General features: G+C 60.5%; 2 protein-coding genes across 5 annotated transcripts in view; one reads left to right on the top strand and one right to left on the bottom strand.

Moving 5' to 3' along the window:
• The first annotated feature begins 2,165 nt into the window (after positions 1-2,165).
• GBX1 (gastrulation brain homeobox 1) lies at positions 2,166-11,862 on the top strand. Of its 2 annotated transcripts, none has more exons than XM_080975245.1 (2): positions 2,166-2,657; positions 11,230-11,862. In XM_080975245.1, the coding sequence occupies exons 1-2, from the start codon at positions 2,189-2,191 to the stop codon at positions 11,802-11,804; spliced, it is 1,044 nt and encodes a 347-aa protein (XP_080831371.1). In that variant the 5' UTR covers positions 2,166-2,188; the 3' UTR covers positions 11,805-11,862. The 2 variants fall into 2 exon arrangements, 1 of the variants encoding a protein (XP_080831371.1); XR_013978276.1 differs by lacking the exon at positions 2,166-2,657 and adding an exon at positions 7,052-7,549 and having other exon boundaries at positions 11,230-11,338.
• Positions 11,863-13,735: 1,873 nt separating this feature from the next.
• AGAP3 (ArfGAP with GTPase domain, ankyrin repeat and PH domain 3) overlaps positions 13,736-16,613 on the bottom strand; it is a 102,334-nt gene continuing 99,456 nt past the window's right edge. For all 3 annotated transcript variants that reach the window (XM_080975409.1, XM_080975408.1, XM_080975410.1), the window contains 2 exons: positions 14,595-14,850; positions 13,736-14,466 (listed from right to left, as the gene is read on the bottom strand). In XM_080975409.1, coding sequence (XP_080831535.1) covers positions 14,242-14,466; positions 14,595-14,850 — 481 coding nt within the window. In that variant the 3' untranslated portion in view covers positions 13,736-14,241. The remainder of the gene's footprint in view (positions 14,467-14,594; positions 14,851-16,613) is intronic.

Raw genomic sequence — 16,613 nt, 5'->3', positions numbered from 1 at the left:
CTCCGCGCCACGCGCAATATTATAAAATCACATTAGGTCGCCGCTCTCACTTGCCTTTTCTCTAAACTAAAAAGTCCCAAATGCCGCAACCTCATAGGGGAGCTGCCCCCCCCCCGCCCTTGATCCTGTCAGTTCCTCTTTCTTCTACACTATCCCTTCTGAGGCGAGGTGACCAGAACTGTGCGTAGGACTCCAGGTACGGTCGCACCATAAATTGGTACAAGGGTCTTATGACATCGTCCATTTTCCTTTCCTTTCCTAATGATCCCTAGATCCCACGGAATGATTTCCTTTTTCACTGCCGCCACACACTGGGTCCACATCTTAATAGAGTAATCCGCTAGGACCCCAAAGTCTTGTTCCTGGTCCGTCACCACCAGTTCTGACCTCATGAGCTTGTAGGTGTAATAATAATAATATTTTCATCAACATGCATCACTTTACACTTGTAAAGGTGGAATTGCATCTGCCATTTTATTTCCCATTCACTCAGTTTGAAAAGGTCTTTTTGGAGTTCTCCCATTGTTTCAATGAACCTGAGCGATTTAGTATCATCAGAAAACTTGACCCCTTCACTCTCTTGAATGAGGCAAAAAGGGTCTGGCCTTAGAACTGGCGTGGAGCCGGAGCCCGATGCGAAGGGGCGCTAGAGGACCTTTCCCTGCCGTTTCATGCGTGTGTGAAACAGCCGAGGGGCGAGAACGGGATGCTGTGGGAGCCCAGAGCGAAGCGGCCACTAGGTCGAGCAGGAATCTCTGGGTGCCCCCCCCCCCGGAATTCAGATCCCCTGTCCAGAGTGGCTCTTTGCAAAGACGTCGTTGGGCGACCCTCTCTTGAGCAAGACGGTGGGTGGGGGACACACAAAAAATGTCATAGAATCATAGAAACTTAGAGTTGGAAGGGACCCCAAGGGTCATCCAGTCCACCCCCTGCAATGCAGGAATCTCAGCTCCATGACAGGTGTCTATCCAACCTCTGCTTAAGAACCTCCGGAGAAGGAGATTCCACCACCTCTCGTGGGAGTTCGTTCCACTGGAAAAGTGGTTGGGTTCCAGGAGGGGTCTGGAAGTGACCCCGCAGGAGCCCCCGCTCCTCTCCACCCCCCACCCCCCACAATCCCGCCGCTGAGGCCTCGGCAGCTCCACCAGGCCGCCCCCTCCTTCGGGAAGAGTTTTGTTTTGAGCGGAGAGCGGGCTAGGAAGGGTCTCAGCCCAAGAAAGAGCCGTCGGAGCTTTCGGGGGTCCTACATTCCTGAGCAAGAGAGGGCGATGCCCGGCCCAACCGGCGCCTTTGACCTCGGGTTCTCGCTCCCCGCAGTGGGCGCCGGCGGAGGGAGGAGGAGCAAGAGGTCCTGTCGTAGGAAGCAGCCCCGTCGGGCCCCTCCGGGGTCATTGGCGCCCCACGGACGCGGGGGTCCCATCCCATGGCCGACGCCCCGACCTCCCGGGGGGCTCCTGTCCGGGCTCTGGGCGGCTCAGCGGGCCGAGAGGCGACGGGGCGTCCCTGGTCCCGTCCGGGTCTGCGCTCCCCGCCCCTCCCCCGTCCTCCCCGCGGAGCAGCTGGTCCCGCCCCACCCGACAAAAGGCCCTTGTGCGCCCGGCCGGTAATTGGCAATCATCAATCACCAGCCATAATGGCTGATGAGGCGGGAGGGGGCGGCGCCTTCCCAGGGGCCCCCCTCGGCCTCTCCAGTGGGAACCCGCCGGCGCTCCCTGGCCCGGCCGTTGGGCGGGCGGCGCTGGGGGGAACTCAAGCGGAATTTGAGGAAGATGGATGAGCCCCGAGGCAGGGCGACACCCCTTTCCCCCTCCCCTGCCATCTCCTCCCCTCCTCCCTCTCTCTCGCCCGCCTTCTCCCTCTCTCGGCAGAAAGCGCCAGCCCAGCGCCAGGCGCGGCAGAGGCGAGCAGAGGCAGCGCGGCGGCGGCGGCGGGGCCAGGAGCGGAGGGGAGCGCAGCGCAGCGCGGCTCGTGGGCGGCAGCGGAGGAGGCGCCTTCGAAGGCAGTCAGGAAGCCAAAGCAGGCAACGCCGTCTCCTGCCACGACCTGCGCCGCGCGCGCCGACGGACAAAGTGCCTGTGGCCGGGCTGGACCGACGGCGCGTCCGGCGCCCCTCCGACCCGCGCAGAGTCTGGCGCCCCGCGGGGCCCAGGCCGGGCAGCCCGGCTAGCAGCTGTCGGGGGCCGCGGCCATGCAGAGACCCACCGGCCAGGGCGCCGCCTTCTCCATCGACTCGCTGATCGGGCACTCGCCGCCCGCGCCGCGCTCCGGCCCGCTGCTCTACACCGGCTACCCCATGTTCATGCCCTACCGGCCGCTGGTGCTCCCCCACGGGCCCCTGCAGACGGCCGCTGGCCTCCCTCCGCTGGCGCCGCTGGCCTCCTTCGCCGGCCGCCTCACCAACTCCTTCTGCGCCAGCCTCGGCCAAGCTGTCCCGTCCATGGTGGCGCTCACCACCGCGCTGCCCAGCTTCGGCGAGCCCCCCGACGGCTTCTACCCGGCGCAGGAGCTGCCGGGCGCCGGACGAGGCAACGCAGAGCCGCCCTGCCGCCGACGGAGCGCGCCTGACGGCGTGGAGAGCGACGAGCTGCCCCCGGGACGGGACAAAGGGCCGCCGGAGCCGCCCCTCCACTTCCCGGAGCCCTTCCCGGGCCTGGCAGGTAGGCGGGCGGGCGGGCGGAGGGAAGGGGCCCCGGTCGCCCTCCGAGCGGGACTGCCGGAGGCGCAGAAACGTCCTGTGGGGCGGGAGGGCGGCAAAGTGAGGAGGAGGCTGCCGGAGGGAGTTGAGAGAACTTTTTTCGGAAGGGGAAAGTTTCCTTCCAAGCGTTTGGGGCAAAGAAGGAAGGATGAACAAAAGTTCGCTCACGTCCGGGCCGGAGCAGGACCTTTCCCCGAACCCCCCAACCAATCCGGTAGTAATTCCATCGGCCCCCTAAACGCAGGAACACATTGCAACAACACCCCCTTTGGCTCTGGGACTTTTAGGCCAGGCATATGGTGGTCCTGCTGAGAACCCCCCCGAACTTCCGGGGTGGAACTTTGATTCAGGGTCTCACTTGGGGAGTCCTTTCGTGTCCCCCCCCCCCGTGGGAGTTTCACTTGTGGTCCAGCAAAGGCGCCAAACATGCTCACGGAAGAAATTGAAGGCGGCGCGCGCTAGGGAAAGTATTTTCCATCACACACACAAACAAATCAAGCCAGCCAAACTGGTGCAGTCAGGGGCCATCTGTGTCAGTAGTGGAGCTCCCACCCTCTCTGTGTGTGTGTGTGTGTGTGTGTGTGTGTCAGGGGGGCAAGGGATTCCACGCTGTGGGGTGGACGCATCGGCTTGGGGGTCCCCCTCTTCCCACCCTTCTGCGAAGTATACCCGGGCAGCGAGGGCGCGGAGTCCTGGGAAGGAGCGCGGTCCGCTGGACACCCCCGCAAAGAACTGTCCTCGGTGCTGGGACTTCTGCGAGCCGGCTTGGCAGGGGGGCGGCGGAGACCTGGCACTGACCCACCTGCAGGTGATCGTGGAGGCGCCTCTTGTGCCCCGCGGCACCTGGGGGGGGGGGCGCGAATAGCAGCAGAAAGGCCGCCTCGAAGGACACCCAGGAACTGGGATCGGGCGACTGAGAACCCGCGGCCGGCGGTGGTGCGCGTTGGGGGAAGAAAGCGGCGCCGGGTCCACTCCCTGATCTGCCTCCTCTTCGGCCGCGGGGAGCAGGCGTCCCCTCGCCCTGCGCCCTGTCTGGCTTCTTCCGCAAAGGCACCCCGACGCCCGCGCGGGAGGTTGGCGCCCCCGAGCAGGACGGAGCACGCAGGGAGCGCCGGTCCAGCCGCGGCTTCTGCCTCCCGGTTCGAAGGGGCGTCCACAGGTTTCCTCACTCACTCACTGCCGCCTCAGCCTCCCCCTCAGTTCCTCCGGTAGCATCTGTCCTCCGGAGCGACACCCCTTTGCCATCCAGCTTTTTCGGGGCCCCGGAATCCGAATTCTCTGCCGCTGACCAGCTGATCCCTGTGGCCCTGGCAGTGGGCAGCCTGGCTTTCAGAAAAAGCGTGAATCAAATCACTTTAAAGAGAGAAGCGTCGCAACTCACTCCTAGACACCTTTACTCAGAAGTCAGTCTCATTACGCTTAATTGGACTTACTCCCACTTAAGTGCCTGTAGAACTGCAATCTCCTTCCAATTGCAGCAAACTTGGGTACCCCGTGGCAAGAGGTTTCCTCTCGGGGAGGCCCGGCTTTCTGCCTTCTTCGCTTTCAGAGGGAAGCTTGAAGACCCCCCAGGAGGGCCTCAATCCCGGCTGAGATCCTTCGCCTTCAGGAAGCTTCAGGCTGCTGCCATAGTTATTTTATTTGATTTCTTAAATTTGTATACCGCCTTTCACCCGAAGATCACGGGGCGGTTCACAACATCAATACATTTCAAGCACATCTCTGCCCCCAAGAATATTGGGAACTGTAGTTTCCCTCTCTCAGAGCTAGAATTCCCAGCACCCTGAACAAAATACAGTTCCCGGGATTCTTGTTAGGGTGCTTTGAATTGATGGTATGCCTTTACCTGGAAGTAAGCCCTCGTGGAAATAAATGGGACTTGCTTCTGAGTCGACGGGTGCAGGATTGCTTCTGAGGCCTGCAGCTTATTAATCGAGGGCTGGGTCCGTTTTAGTGACTGGGGTTTCCCCAACGCCACGCAACTGAAGGGCCTGGGATTTTACCTTCCCAGAAACGCCTCCTTGGTTTTGGCCCCTTCGCTGCGCGGGAGAAAGCGAGGGAGCCCCGGGTGGCGTGGGCTTTCACCACCAGCGCAGGGATTCTCTCAGCTTCCAAAAGGACGCTCATATCGAGGTTTGGGTGAATTTATTTGATTTTTAAAATATTTTTCGATTAATCAACTGAAAATATTTAGTTGGGTCAAGCCCTCCTCTGTATTGCGAAAACCCAGAAATGAGGAACGCCTCTCCGTTGACACCGGGGCCCCTTCCTTCCTTCCTTCCTTCCTTCCTTCCTTCCTTCCTTCCTTCCTTCTTTCTTCCCAGAGCTTTCCTGCCCATGCCATTTCTGTGCCAGGCGCACCAGCGGGTACCATTTCCCCTGCTTATAATTGTAGCGTTGGAAGTGACCGCAAAAGCCTTCTAGTCCAGCCCTCTGTGGTGCAGGAATCTCAGCTAAAGCAGACCGATATCCAACTTCTGCTTGTCTCATGGAAACTTCTCTGGGCCTTGAAAGGCAGCTGGACATGGCTGAGCGGCAGCGGCGGGGGCTCCCTCCGTCCTTTTGGCATGGAGGGGTCCAAAGGCAGCGGCAACATATTTATTCAGAAATTCATTTGTATACCGCTTTAAAAAAAAACCCACAGCGGCAAATAAATGTATGTGTGTCTTTACATTTATTTTAAAAAAACAAAACACGTGTCAATAAAAAATTCACCTGGCCCTCTCTTCCGGGGCTGCGGCTCATCGTGGGAAAGGCCAGTTTCCCGAAGGCGAAAAGTTCTCCTCCCGCAAAGCGGTTTCGCAGGCCCCACAACTAGAGAGGGGCGCTGATCAAGCAGTGCGAGGCCTAGGAGACGGTGAGCCATGGGGCGTAGGGGGGATTCGTTGTGCTGGGGGTGCTGGGGGGGTTCATCCGTCCACCCTGCTTCCCTTTCCCCTCAATATCGCCGGACTGTCGCTCCCCAGAGTAAAACGGAGTGACCGAGGTGGCTTTACCAGGGAGTCACGGGAAGGACTCTGCCTGGCTTCCTCCAAAGCGTGGGATCCTGCTGGATCCCCAGGGATCGGAGATGGTGGGCGGGCAGTGAGATCGCGTGGGGACAGGAGGCTGCCCCAAGGAGCTCAAGAGACGCAAATCGCCCTCCTACCCGGTGACCCCTGCTCACTCCTAGTGGCCGGAGGAGCGTTTGCGTCCCCGAGGGCGCGTTTCCTTCGCCAACAGCCACTTCTGGGCGCTTCAGACCCATCGGTGCCACTTTTTATAGTGACATGGAATTGCAGAATTGGAAGGTACCCGCCACGGCAGTCCGGTCCACCCCATGCAAGGCAGGACTTTCAACAAAATAATCTCCGACTGGTTGCCCCCCAACCTCCGTTGAAAAACCTCAAATGAATCATAGAGCTGGAAGGGACCCCAGCGGTCATCTAGCCCACCCCACCCCGCAATGCAGCAGTCACAGCTCATGAATCCCCGACATGGCCTGGCGGGGGACTCTTAATTCTGCGCGCCAGGCCCACCTCGCGGGGCTCCTCTTTCCCTCCTATGGGGAGCACAGCCAGCGCTGATCCTCTCCGCTGGACCCCGGTGAGGCAAGGGCGTGTATGGGGTGTGTGCCTCTCTAAGGTGGGGCGGGCCCCTTGCACCCTGAGAGGAGGTGGCATCTGCAGCAGAACAGGATCCGAAGGGAGGAGCAGCGGAAAGGGAAAGAGCCGGAAAGCCGCCAGGCAGGACAGCTGAGCGCGCTCCGGAAGGAGCCTTCGGGGTTAGGAGTCATCAGCAGCCTCCATCTCCTCCATGAATTTGTCTCCATGTTGGTGGCCATCCCTGTCTCCTGTGGGATGGAGTTCCGCAGCTCCCCTCTGCGCTGCTTTGTGAAGAAGGCCTTGGATGCGTCTCTTCCGACGTTCCTGGGACGTGACTCCGCCGTTTCTCCGAGAGGGAAACTTCCAGTCCCTGCGCACCGCCTTAAACGCCTGTATCAACGCGCACCCCCTTTTTCTAAATGGAAAAGCCCCCAATACTGCAACTTATTCATAAGTGAGCCACTGCTGCAGCCACTTGAGTTATTCGTTTTAGTTCTTTTTTTGTACTGAACTTTTCCAGCCCTGCCTGCAATCCCGTTTCTTGATAGGAACGTGTGAAGCTGCTCTAGACTGAATCAGACCCGTGGCCCTGCAGGTCCCAGGCCTCACCTGGACTTCTCTGCCCGTGTGAAGATTTGAACCGGTTTGCCTCTGCCAGTGGCTGCGAGTCCTGCTTTTCAGAGGGTTGGACTGCATGACCCTCGGAGGTCCCTTCGGTCTCTAAAATTCTAGGATTCTACGGGGTGGCGAGGGAACGGCCTCGTGGCAGGATTCCCAGGGGCAGCAGATCCCAAGGCTGATCTTTATTCACCCCTGGGGCGTCATTTCGGGGTTCGCCTCAGGAGCCAACGTGTCTTGGGCCAGCCCTGCCCTTTCTGGATCCCCAAAATTGGCCGCACTGCCTCCCCAGCGGGCCCACAGCACCGCTTGCTTGTCTCGTGCCTTCTAGAGAAGGCTTTTCCAAACCGAACTGTAGAGTGTGGGGGGGGGCTCTTTCCTATTTTAACCTCCTCTAATTGAGGGGCGCGTTGTCTCTGGGCGTGGGGTGGTCTTGCCCACCTTTTTATTAGCCACGCCCACCACTTACGTGCCATCCGGGAGGTAGGGGGGCGTTTTCTCAGAGGAAAGCCCCACCCGTCGACCACATTAACTGCCACCGGCTCTCGAGGGCGACAGACAGGAGCCTTTCCCCGCGCGGTTTGAGGGGCGGGCGGGGTACATGGTTCTTCCCTGCATAATCCTCTTTTAATTCCCACAAAACCCCTGTGAGGTAGGTTAGGCAGAGAGACAGCGACTGCCAGCCCCCCCACACAGGGAGCTTCATGGCCGACAGGGTTGTTTTGAACCCTGGTTTCCCCTGTCCTACTCTAACCACTACCCCATACTGCCTCTCGACGGCTCCTCTCAGGGCCGTGGGGTGCTGGGCTTTGCGCACGGTCAAGAGAGGAGCCGCGGGGCAAGGTCTGGGCAAGGGATTCTGGTCCCCTCGCTTCTCTCAAAAACCCTGGAAGCGGAGCCAGGACCAGGCAGGACGCCTGAAGAAGCACAGACGTCGCCAGCCGCCCGCGGTCCCTTCAGAGCCACATCTTGCCCAATCCACGCGTGTGGCTAGTCGTGGCCCTTTGAAACAGGTGGCTGTGAAAGGCCAAAGAACGACCTGGTGGAGGGTCCCAGGCTCAACGCCTGGCATGCAGCCTTTCTCAGCCTTAGGCCGCAGTATTGTAGAATTGGAAGGGAACCCCTGGGGTCATCCAGTCCATCCCCCTGCAATGCAGGAATCTCAGCTGAAGCATCCATCCCAGATTACCACTCAATCTCTGTTTAGAAACCTCCAGGAAGGAGAGTCCTGAACCACAGATGCCCCAGAGGGGGGGAGTTGGACTACAACTCCCATCATCCCTAGCTGGCAGAGATCATGGGAGTTGTAGTCCAACAACATCATTTGGGATCTCAGGTTGAGAAAGGCTGGTGGCTAGAGGCCCAAGCTATCGGAAAGACGGTATTCCCTCATAGGAACCTGCCCAGGTGCTCAGGTGAGGGGTGTGAGGAAGCCCTTCTCTCAGTCTTGGGACTCTCATGGGGGGACGTGGGAGGGAGCCTTCTCAGGGGCAACTTTGGAACTCCCTGCCTAGGGAAGCCAGACTGGTCCCTCCTTGTGCTTCTGCTGGCAGGTGAAGACCCTTTTGTTCCAACAAGCTTTTGGGAGCTGACTGCTTTTGAGATCTATCTATCTATCTAGCTGTGTTTTTAAATTTTTTTCAATGATTATTTTCCCCCTATGTTTTAGCTGTTGTTCTTTTTATCTGTAAACTGCCTTGTCAGGGAGAAATAGAATAAATAGAATAATAACAATAACCATAATAGGGTTGGAAGAGAAATCCTGGAGGGTGGTTGCTGCCAGCCAGTGTAGACAATATTGAGCTAGACGGAGCAATGGTCTGGTTCAGCGAAAGGCAATTTCCTCTGCTCCTATGTCCACTCTTCTCTCTCTCTCTCCCCGCCCCAACTGCCCCACAAACTCAGCCAAGCCAGCCTGCCAATTTCCCGTGACCACTAGAGGCTGCCCTCATGCGGGGGTCTATCATGGAAGGGGGGCTGCTGTGCAGTGCCCAGCTCTGGGTGGCAGCTGCATGAGTTTATTCATTTCAGATGCTTTCATGCGAAGAGACAGAAGTAGGGCTGCAATGAGTTAGAGTGCAAAGACCAGTCGCCTCCCCAGCTGGGAGTGGTGGGAGCAATGCGGCAGTTGTCACCTGACTCAGGGACTGCTGCCCCTGGCCTGTCACAGAGTCAGGGAATCATAGGGACACCAAGAGTAATTTAGTCCTGATACTGCCTCTTCTGAACTGAAACACCCCTCCTTTGCTTTTTATTGTGGGAGGTGGTGATGGGCCTGGGACATGATTTTAAGAATGAGAGTGCCTCTGAGCATATGCAGATTGCCCTTCTCTCACTGACTTGCTTTCCTGTGTTATGCAGTTTAGCTGTGACCACCTGGGATGGGGCCTCATCCTGCCTAGAGCAGGCAGGCATCACCCTCAGGCAAAGAGTCCCGCTGGATCCACCCCACCCACAGGGGCCTCTGGCAGCCTGCCTTCACTGTGGCCCCCTCCCCAAGAACTGGCACCCAGGGGTCTGCTACCCCTGAACAAGGTTTTTTCGGGGGGGGGGTGTCTATAGAACCATGGATATTATTTATTTGACCTTATTAGTCACTTTTTAAATGAAAAGTAACTCAATGAGATTTACATATAAACAAACAAACCCACAGACACTGAAACCATCTAAAAGTAAAACAGCGAGTGGCCAAGCTGAAAATAGCATTTATTTATATATAAAAAGCAGGATTAAAACATCCCACCCCCTGAAAGCAGCCACAGATGATTAAAGAACAAAGACCCGGAGAAAAATAACTCTTGCTCCTCCTCCATGTATTTTCTCATCCCCCTTTAAAGCCGCCGGTCCATCTTGTGGTAGTGAGTTCCGCAGATTAAGGCTCCTCTAACTTCCTCCAGGCTGAGGGTGGGCCAATGGCTCTCAGGCAACGGGCAGGGGCTGCCTTAGATGTGAGGTCTCCCACAGCCAAGCTATTTGCCAGGCGGGGGCTGCGTGGTGGTGAGAGGCAGGAGGGGGCCTCCGGGGACAGCCCAGCTTTTCCAGTCCCAGCTCTGTGCCATGCGAAGGGGCGACGGTGGCAGGGGGCTCTGCCTTGTGGAAGTCTGGAGGATTCTCCTCCCTCTCTTGGCACCGCCTAAGCCCTTGCGGACCCTCCTCAGCCCACCACTGGTGTGGACGAAGGTGCTCTGCCCAGAGTTAGGCCATCGGCAGCCACTGGCTGGCAGCAACGGCTCACCCAAACGTCCTTCAGGCTGTTTGTCACCTGATTGCAGGCGTCGGAGGTAGACTGCATCTGAATGAGGAGGTTTCATTCTGGGCAGGCAATGCTCTTGCCCACTGGTGGGCTTCTCCTGCTGCAGTTGGGTTAGAGCCTGGGTGGGGGTCTGTGAGGGGAACCCCCACATTCTTTGCTGGCCAGGACTGGGGCAAGGTGGGGTGAGTTTAATGACGTGGAGCATTTGACTTGCAGCCTGCTTGTGTTTGTGTGTGTGGAGGGGGCCCAGGAGTCATCTAGTCCAGCCCCCACTTTGTGGTTTGGCTTCCTACGTGCAGAGTGCTTTTGAGCCTTCCTTCCCTGGAGGTTTATAAGCAGAGGCCGAACGGCCACCTGTCATGGATGCTTGAGCTGAGATTCCTGCCTTGCAGAGGGTTGGACTGGATGACCTTTGGGGGTCCCTTCCAACTCTACGATTCTCCTATCAGGGTTCGCACACAAGAGTGATTCCCAGCAGCTAGTATTTGGGAGCTTTGCTGCCTCCAACCCACAGCCACTGGAACTCGAAGCCTCCCATAGCCCTGTCCTATCGAAGCACATTCAAAATACCCACCTGTTCCACACTTGGAATCATAGGAGGGGATCCCAAGGGTCATCCAGCTCAACCCCCCGCAATGCAGGACTTCTGGGCACTGCAGTTTACCACGCACAGAATGAGTTTCCAGAAACCCTGAACTAGCTTAGAGCACCCAGAATTCTTCGGGGTGGCAGAGGAAAAATGCGCCTTCGAGGCGTGCGGTGCACCCAGCTCGAGCCCCGCTTCCGCTGGCTTCGTTCCGGGGCGGGCAGTGTGTCGTGCCGCGACCCCCATCCCCTGTCCCTTCTCGCGGTGGCTGTGAAGGAGCACCGGGGCAGGGCTGGGCACGGCTGCTGCGTTCTGCAGCTGTAGAATTGCAGAGTTGGGCGGGACCCGGGGGTCATCCATTCCAGCCCCGCGCAACGCAGGAATCGCAACTCGATCACGCGCAGGTGGGCTGGTGGGGCAGGGTGGGCGCGCCCGCCGGGTTCCCTTCGCCCCCCTCACGTCTCCCCTCTGCCTGTCTGTTTTCTCTGAGCAGAAGTGAAGGCCTACAGTTCCGACGAGGAGAAGCTGGACGGGCGGCCTGGCGAGGCGGCGGGCGGCAGCGAGCGCGAAGAGGAGGAGAGCTCGGCCGAGAGCGAAGAGGAGCCCTTCCTGGACGGGGCGGGCGGCGGCGGCGGCGGCGGCGGCGGCGGCGGCGGTGCTCTGGGCGCCGGGCCCAAGGCCAAGGCCAAGCGGGTCCCCGGCGAGCCGGCGTCGTCGTCCTCGGGCTCCGCGCCCTCGTCGTCGGGGCCGGGCAAGAGCCGCCGTCGGCGCACGGCCTTCACCAGCGAGCAGCTGCTGGAGCTGGAGAAGGAGTTCCACTGCAAGAAGTACCTGTCGCTGACGGAGCGCTCGCAGATCGCGCACGCGCTCAAGCTCAGCGAGGTGCAGGTCAAGATCTGGTTCCAGAACCGGCGCGCCAAGTGGAAGCGCATCAAGGCCGGCAACGTCAGCGGCCGCTCCGGGGAGCCCGTCAGGAACCCCAAGATCGTCGTACCCATCCCCGTCCACGTCAACCGCTTCGCCGTGCGCAGCCAGCACCAGCAGCTGGAGCAGGGACAGCACCCCTGAGCCCCCCCCGCCCCATGGACGGACTGCGCGGACGGGGAGGCGGGCGCCCCCGGCCGCCCCCGACCCTCTCCCCGCCCCCCGCACGCGCCCTTGTACCATAGCCCTTATTTATTCGGTGTAAAGTCTATACAGAGGGGCGCTCCTTCCTCAAGGCGGCCGGCGTCGGGGGCCCCGCACAACCCCCCCCCCCGCCCGCGTCAATGTGTCAGTTCCGTGCAGAGTCGTGCTGAAAGTCAATAAACTTACTTTTCTATTGGCGTGGCCCCGCGGCTCAGTGTTGGGGCGACGGGGCGGGAGGTTGCCCCCCATCCCGAAGCAGGAGATTTTCCCGGCTGCGGCTGCCGCCGTTCCTCTCGCAGAGCCCCCGCCGTACCGCCCCACTTCCTGACCCGCCCCAACGAGGCGGCCCCCTGGGGCGTCTGGCCCCTTGCAGGGAGGGGGGCGCCCCGTCCCCGCCTCGTTAGCCAGGAGGCAAGTTCCGAGGGGGCCTCCTGCTTCCTGGGGGGCGGGGCGCGCGCGGTCCCAGCAGAGCTTTGCAAGTCAGGTGTGCGGACGGGGAACTCCGACGAGGCCCGACGCGCCCACGAAGGCCAGGCGGCGTGCTCTGCTCGCTGCGCAAAGAGGACAAGCCCGCTGCTGCCCTTGCCGTCCACGGAGAAGGCACCCCAAGGCAGGCCCCACTTGCCCCCCTCCCAAGCCCAGTCAGTGGCTGAGCCCCGGCTGGCGGACCTGGGCCCATTCGGGCCACGTTGGAGAAGCTGCAAAGGGCGGCCGGACCAAGCCTGGCCTGCTGCTCCCACCAAGCCTCCCGCGCAGAGCCCGCAGCAGCTCAAATGGCAAAGAACACGTCACATCATGTAACATGGTTTTAATAGCAGCAACCGGATCACACGATGCATGGTCCTGCTAGAGTTGTGTGCCTGCTGCTTCCGTGTGCGCGGTGCGAGTGTCACCCACCCCCTTGAAATGCACCCCCCCCGCGTTGCCACGCCAAGACCCCCTTCCCGCAGCTCAGACTGCGCTACTGACTATCCCAAAGCCAAGCAGGCTCTTCTTCACCCCCCCTCACAAGTCACAGAATTGCGTAGTTAGAAAGGGTCCCCAGGGTCATCCAGTCTGACCCCCTGCAATGCAGGAATCCCAACTCAAGGTCCTTCCCCACAGGCAGGGCAGGGCAGCCACAATGCCCTGGAGGAGGAGGGAGTGCAACTCTTCTGGCAGGAGAGTCGGAGGCAAGTTGTGGGGGTTACCCTGCTCCTGCTTGTGTCTGGACCCAATCCACCCCCCCAACACACTGCCTCACACACCCCCAGATCCCCAGAGCCCAGGATGTGCTGTGGCTGAGCTTGTGCCGACTCCCTCAGATGCCTCTGCTGTCCCAGGCAGAGCACAGGCAATTGATCGGCCTCCCCTGACGGACTGTGCCTGCCGGCCCCCTGCCCTTGACCTCCCCTGCCAGGGTCCCCGCACCCTTGATCAATTGGGTCGCCCTCCCCTGCCCACCTTCCAGCTTGTCAACATCCTCCTTAAATTGAGGCGCCCAGAACTGGACACCGTATTCCAGGTGTAGTCTGAGCAATGCAGAATCTCTTGATCTGGACACCAGACAGAAGTCTAGTTGATGCAGCCTGGAATAGCATTCGCCTTTTTTACTGCTGCATCACACGGTGGACTCATGTTCAGCTTCGTTCCACCAAGACCCCTAACCCTGTTTCATACGGCCTGCTAGTTTGCCCGGCCGCTGGCCCTGCTCCCACCACAGCCAGGGGCTTACTGGGCAGGTGGGGGCTCCCCTGCCGCTCCCCCCCAATTCAGCCCAGCCTCTCTGCCCCCACCCCTGTCCAGCCCCCCCTGGGCTGGGGGCAGCCTTGGCCCTGCTCCACGGAGGAGAAGAAGGAGAGAGAGCCACACTGTGTGGGGCAGTTGGTGGGTGAGGTGGGGCAGTTCTTTTATTGGGTAGCTGCTCGGTTGCTGCGGCAGGTCTTCCTCGCTCTCTCTCTCTCTCTAGCTCACACACACAAACGGCAAAGAAACCTTATTTACAGGCCGTCATATAAATATTTCCAATGTACATTTTATACACAAGTGGCTGAGACAGGTGGGAGGCTGGAGAAGGGGGAGCAGCATCCAAAGTGGGGGGCCACCCCAGGTCTGTCCCGGACAGGCTGCAGCAGTGGACGCGGGGAAGGCAGGGGCGGGGGCTCTATAGTACTGACACACCACAAGTGCAGCCAGGGGGAAGGGGGTTCCCTTTGCTCTGGGGCCTCTGGGGTCCCGTGTTCCCTTTTTCCTGGGGGGTGGGAAGGAGGGTTGCCCACGTGGAGGATGCCTGGCCACCAGGATGGCAAGGAGAGGCCCCTCGGGTGCCCAGGGCCGGTGCCTTTGCCCCACGCCCGTCTACTGCCAGGACCGGCCCCCGCAGCGCTGCCAGGGGGGCTCAGTGGGCCGTGGGGGACGGGGGCTCGGGGGAGAGAGCCCCGGAAGGGGAGGCGTTGTTGTTGACGTTCCTGCGGGGCAGGCTGGGCGTGAGGGAGCTCATGGCGGCGTCGCTGGGGCACCCGTGCTGGAGCAGGATGTCCACACATTCTTGGCTGCCGGCCCGGCGGGCGTAGGCCATGGGGGTGAGGCCTCGGGCGTCGCGGCTCTTGACGTCCACCCCGTACTGCGGGCAGAGGAAAAACAGCGGGAAGGACGCCCGGTCAGGGAGGGGGCAGCTGGGCGGTCCTCTCCTGCCAGCCCCCTGCCCGGCCTCCTCCGCTCCCCCCACCCCCTTGGAAGGCCCTCTGTTACCCAGATGAGGAGCTGCGTGAAGACCACGTTGGCCATGGCGCTGGAGAGGTGCAGGGCGGTCCGGCCGTCTCCGTCCCCGTAGGTCTCGTTCACCTCCTCCTTGGTGCCGTGCGCCAGCAGAGTGACCACGGCCCGCAGGTCGTCCTCCACCACGGCCCGCAGCAGCTGCTGCCCCAGGGGCACGTCCGAGTGGGGCAGAGGGGCCAGGAAGAGCTTCTGCTCGTACTTGGCCCGGATCCAACGCTCCTTCTCCTCCCTGCAGAAGCAAAAGTGGGCGGCCGCCTGTCAGGGACGCTTCAGCCGCAACTCCCGCCTGTGTGTTCCGACTAGATGACCCCTGGCTTCCCTTCCGCCTCCACCATGCTGCGATTCCAGGGAAGGGGGCACTGCACAGAGACGTCTCCGTCCTGCACGCCCCCCATAAAGGCGGCCTGCCCCCCGGGATCGCCATCTATCATGCAGCCCCAGCGGAAAGGCCAGCCCCCGCGCTGGAGGGCAGGAGGAACAGGCTAGACGCCGACGGAGTCGCGGCTGCGGCATTATCGCCAGCGGCGTCTTGCCGCCCGCACAAAGGCACTGGTGCCGAGGGGCCCCCGATCGATGCTGCCGGCACCCCATTGCTATCTGCTGGCCATTCTATCCATCTGCATCTTGCCCGGCACGATCAATACTGGCGGCAGAGCATGCTCAGTGCCTCCTGCCCCCTGACCTGCTCTTATCCGCTGATAAGGCAGCAGAAAGGGCTCTTGTCTGGGTGTCGGGATGAGTGAGTGACAGCGCAGGGGCTCCGATAGGGACACACAAGGCAGCCTCCCCAGGGGCCGGGGCAGCCATGCAACTGCCTGTAACCCCTTCTTCTCCAGGCGCAGAATCAGCCCTCCTACACACGCTGCTCCTCTTGACTCTCCGGCAACCAGAGGCTGCTGAGAGGGGACCTGCTCTCTTGCCCCCCGTGGCCATGGTAAAGGCAGGGGACCAGCTCTGCCCCAGTGAGCGCTTCAGATCCGTAACACACACACAGTGTCCCAGCCAGTTTGGCACCCACTCTGCCCCCAAGGAGAGCTGGCTGGCATCTGATTTTGCTCTCTGCTGTGGCTCAGAGGTGGGGCTGGCCCAGGAGCGAAGGGGGTGCTGTGGTACCTCCTAGTTCAGGCATTTGTGGGAAGCAGCAGAGGCATTTGCCATGCAAAAGTGGGTCCTGACTGCCGCCCCCCACCCAGGCGGCACCAGCCCCTCTCTGAATCATTGGGAGCTCTGGCCAAGAAAAGCCACCTGACTCGTGGGGCAGCCAAGCCCTCCTCTGACAGAAGAACCAAGCGTCTTCCTCCTCCAAGGGCTTGCTCAGAGATGGGGGGCCTGTGGCCTTTTCCAGACGCTGTGAGGCTCCAGCTGCCATCTGCCCCCTGCAGCCAGCATGGCCAATGGTTAGGGCTAAGGGGGGCTGCTCTCTAGCAACACATGGAGGGCCTCAGGCACCCCCACCCCCAAGCCCTGGCAGAGAAGAGCCTGCGAGAATGATTCTTGCAGTTCCTGACAGAAATAGAAACAAACCAATAATAATTATAATAATAATGAAACCACCTTCCACCCACGTCACCACCTCCAGGTCTGGCCTTACGATGCCTCAGAGGAAGCGCATCAGAACTTCAGAGACCAGGGGACGGGATGATTCCAGAGCGTTAAGCAATCTCCAGCATTTGCATTTCCTCTTCCTGCCCGGCTGTGCTAATTGCGGAAATTAAGGCTTTACCTGTCTGCTTGGAGCGGGAAAGAGCAGCGCTGCCTTCCCAGGTCAGCTGGAGAGCTGGCCCTGCCGCGGTGGAGGCACACTGGGCTCTAATGAATGCAGAGATCTCCCTCTCCCTGGGGGTGGGTTTCCCCCTTTGCTGCTGCCCCCTTAGGGGCTGAGGCTGCAGCTTGAACCTCATCCTGCACCTCGTGCCAGTCAGTGAAGAAGCATTGCCACCCCAGGCTCGAACCTGCCTGCTCTCTTGCTGGCTCCCATCATACGGAAAACAG

This window comes from Podarcis pityusensis (assembly GCF_964106645.2).
Source record: "Podarcis pityusensis genome assembly, chromosome: 12".
Classification (NCBI taxonomy): Eukaryota; Metazoa; Chordata; class Lepidosauria; order Squamata; family Lacertidae; genus Podarcis; species Podarcis pityusensis.
Note: the sequence above shows the minus strand (reverse complement) of the source record. Positions and strands in the feature narration are given on the sequence as shown.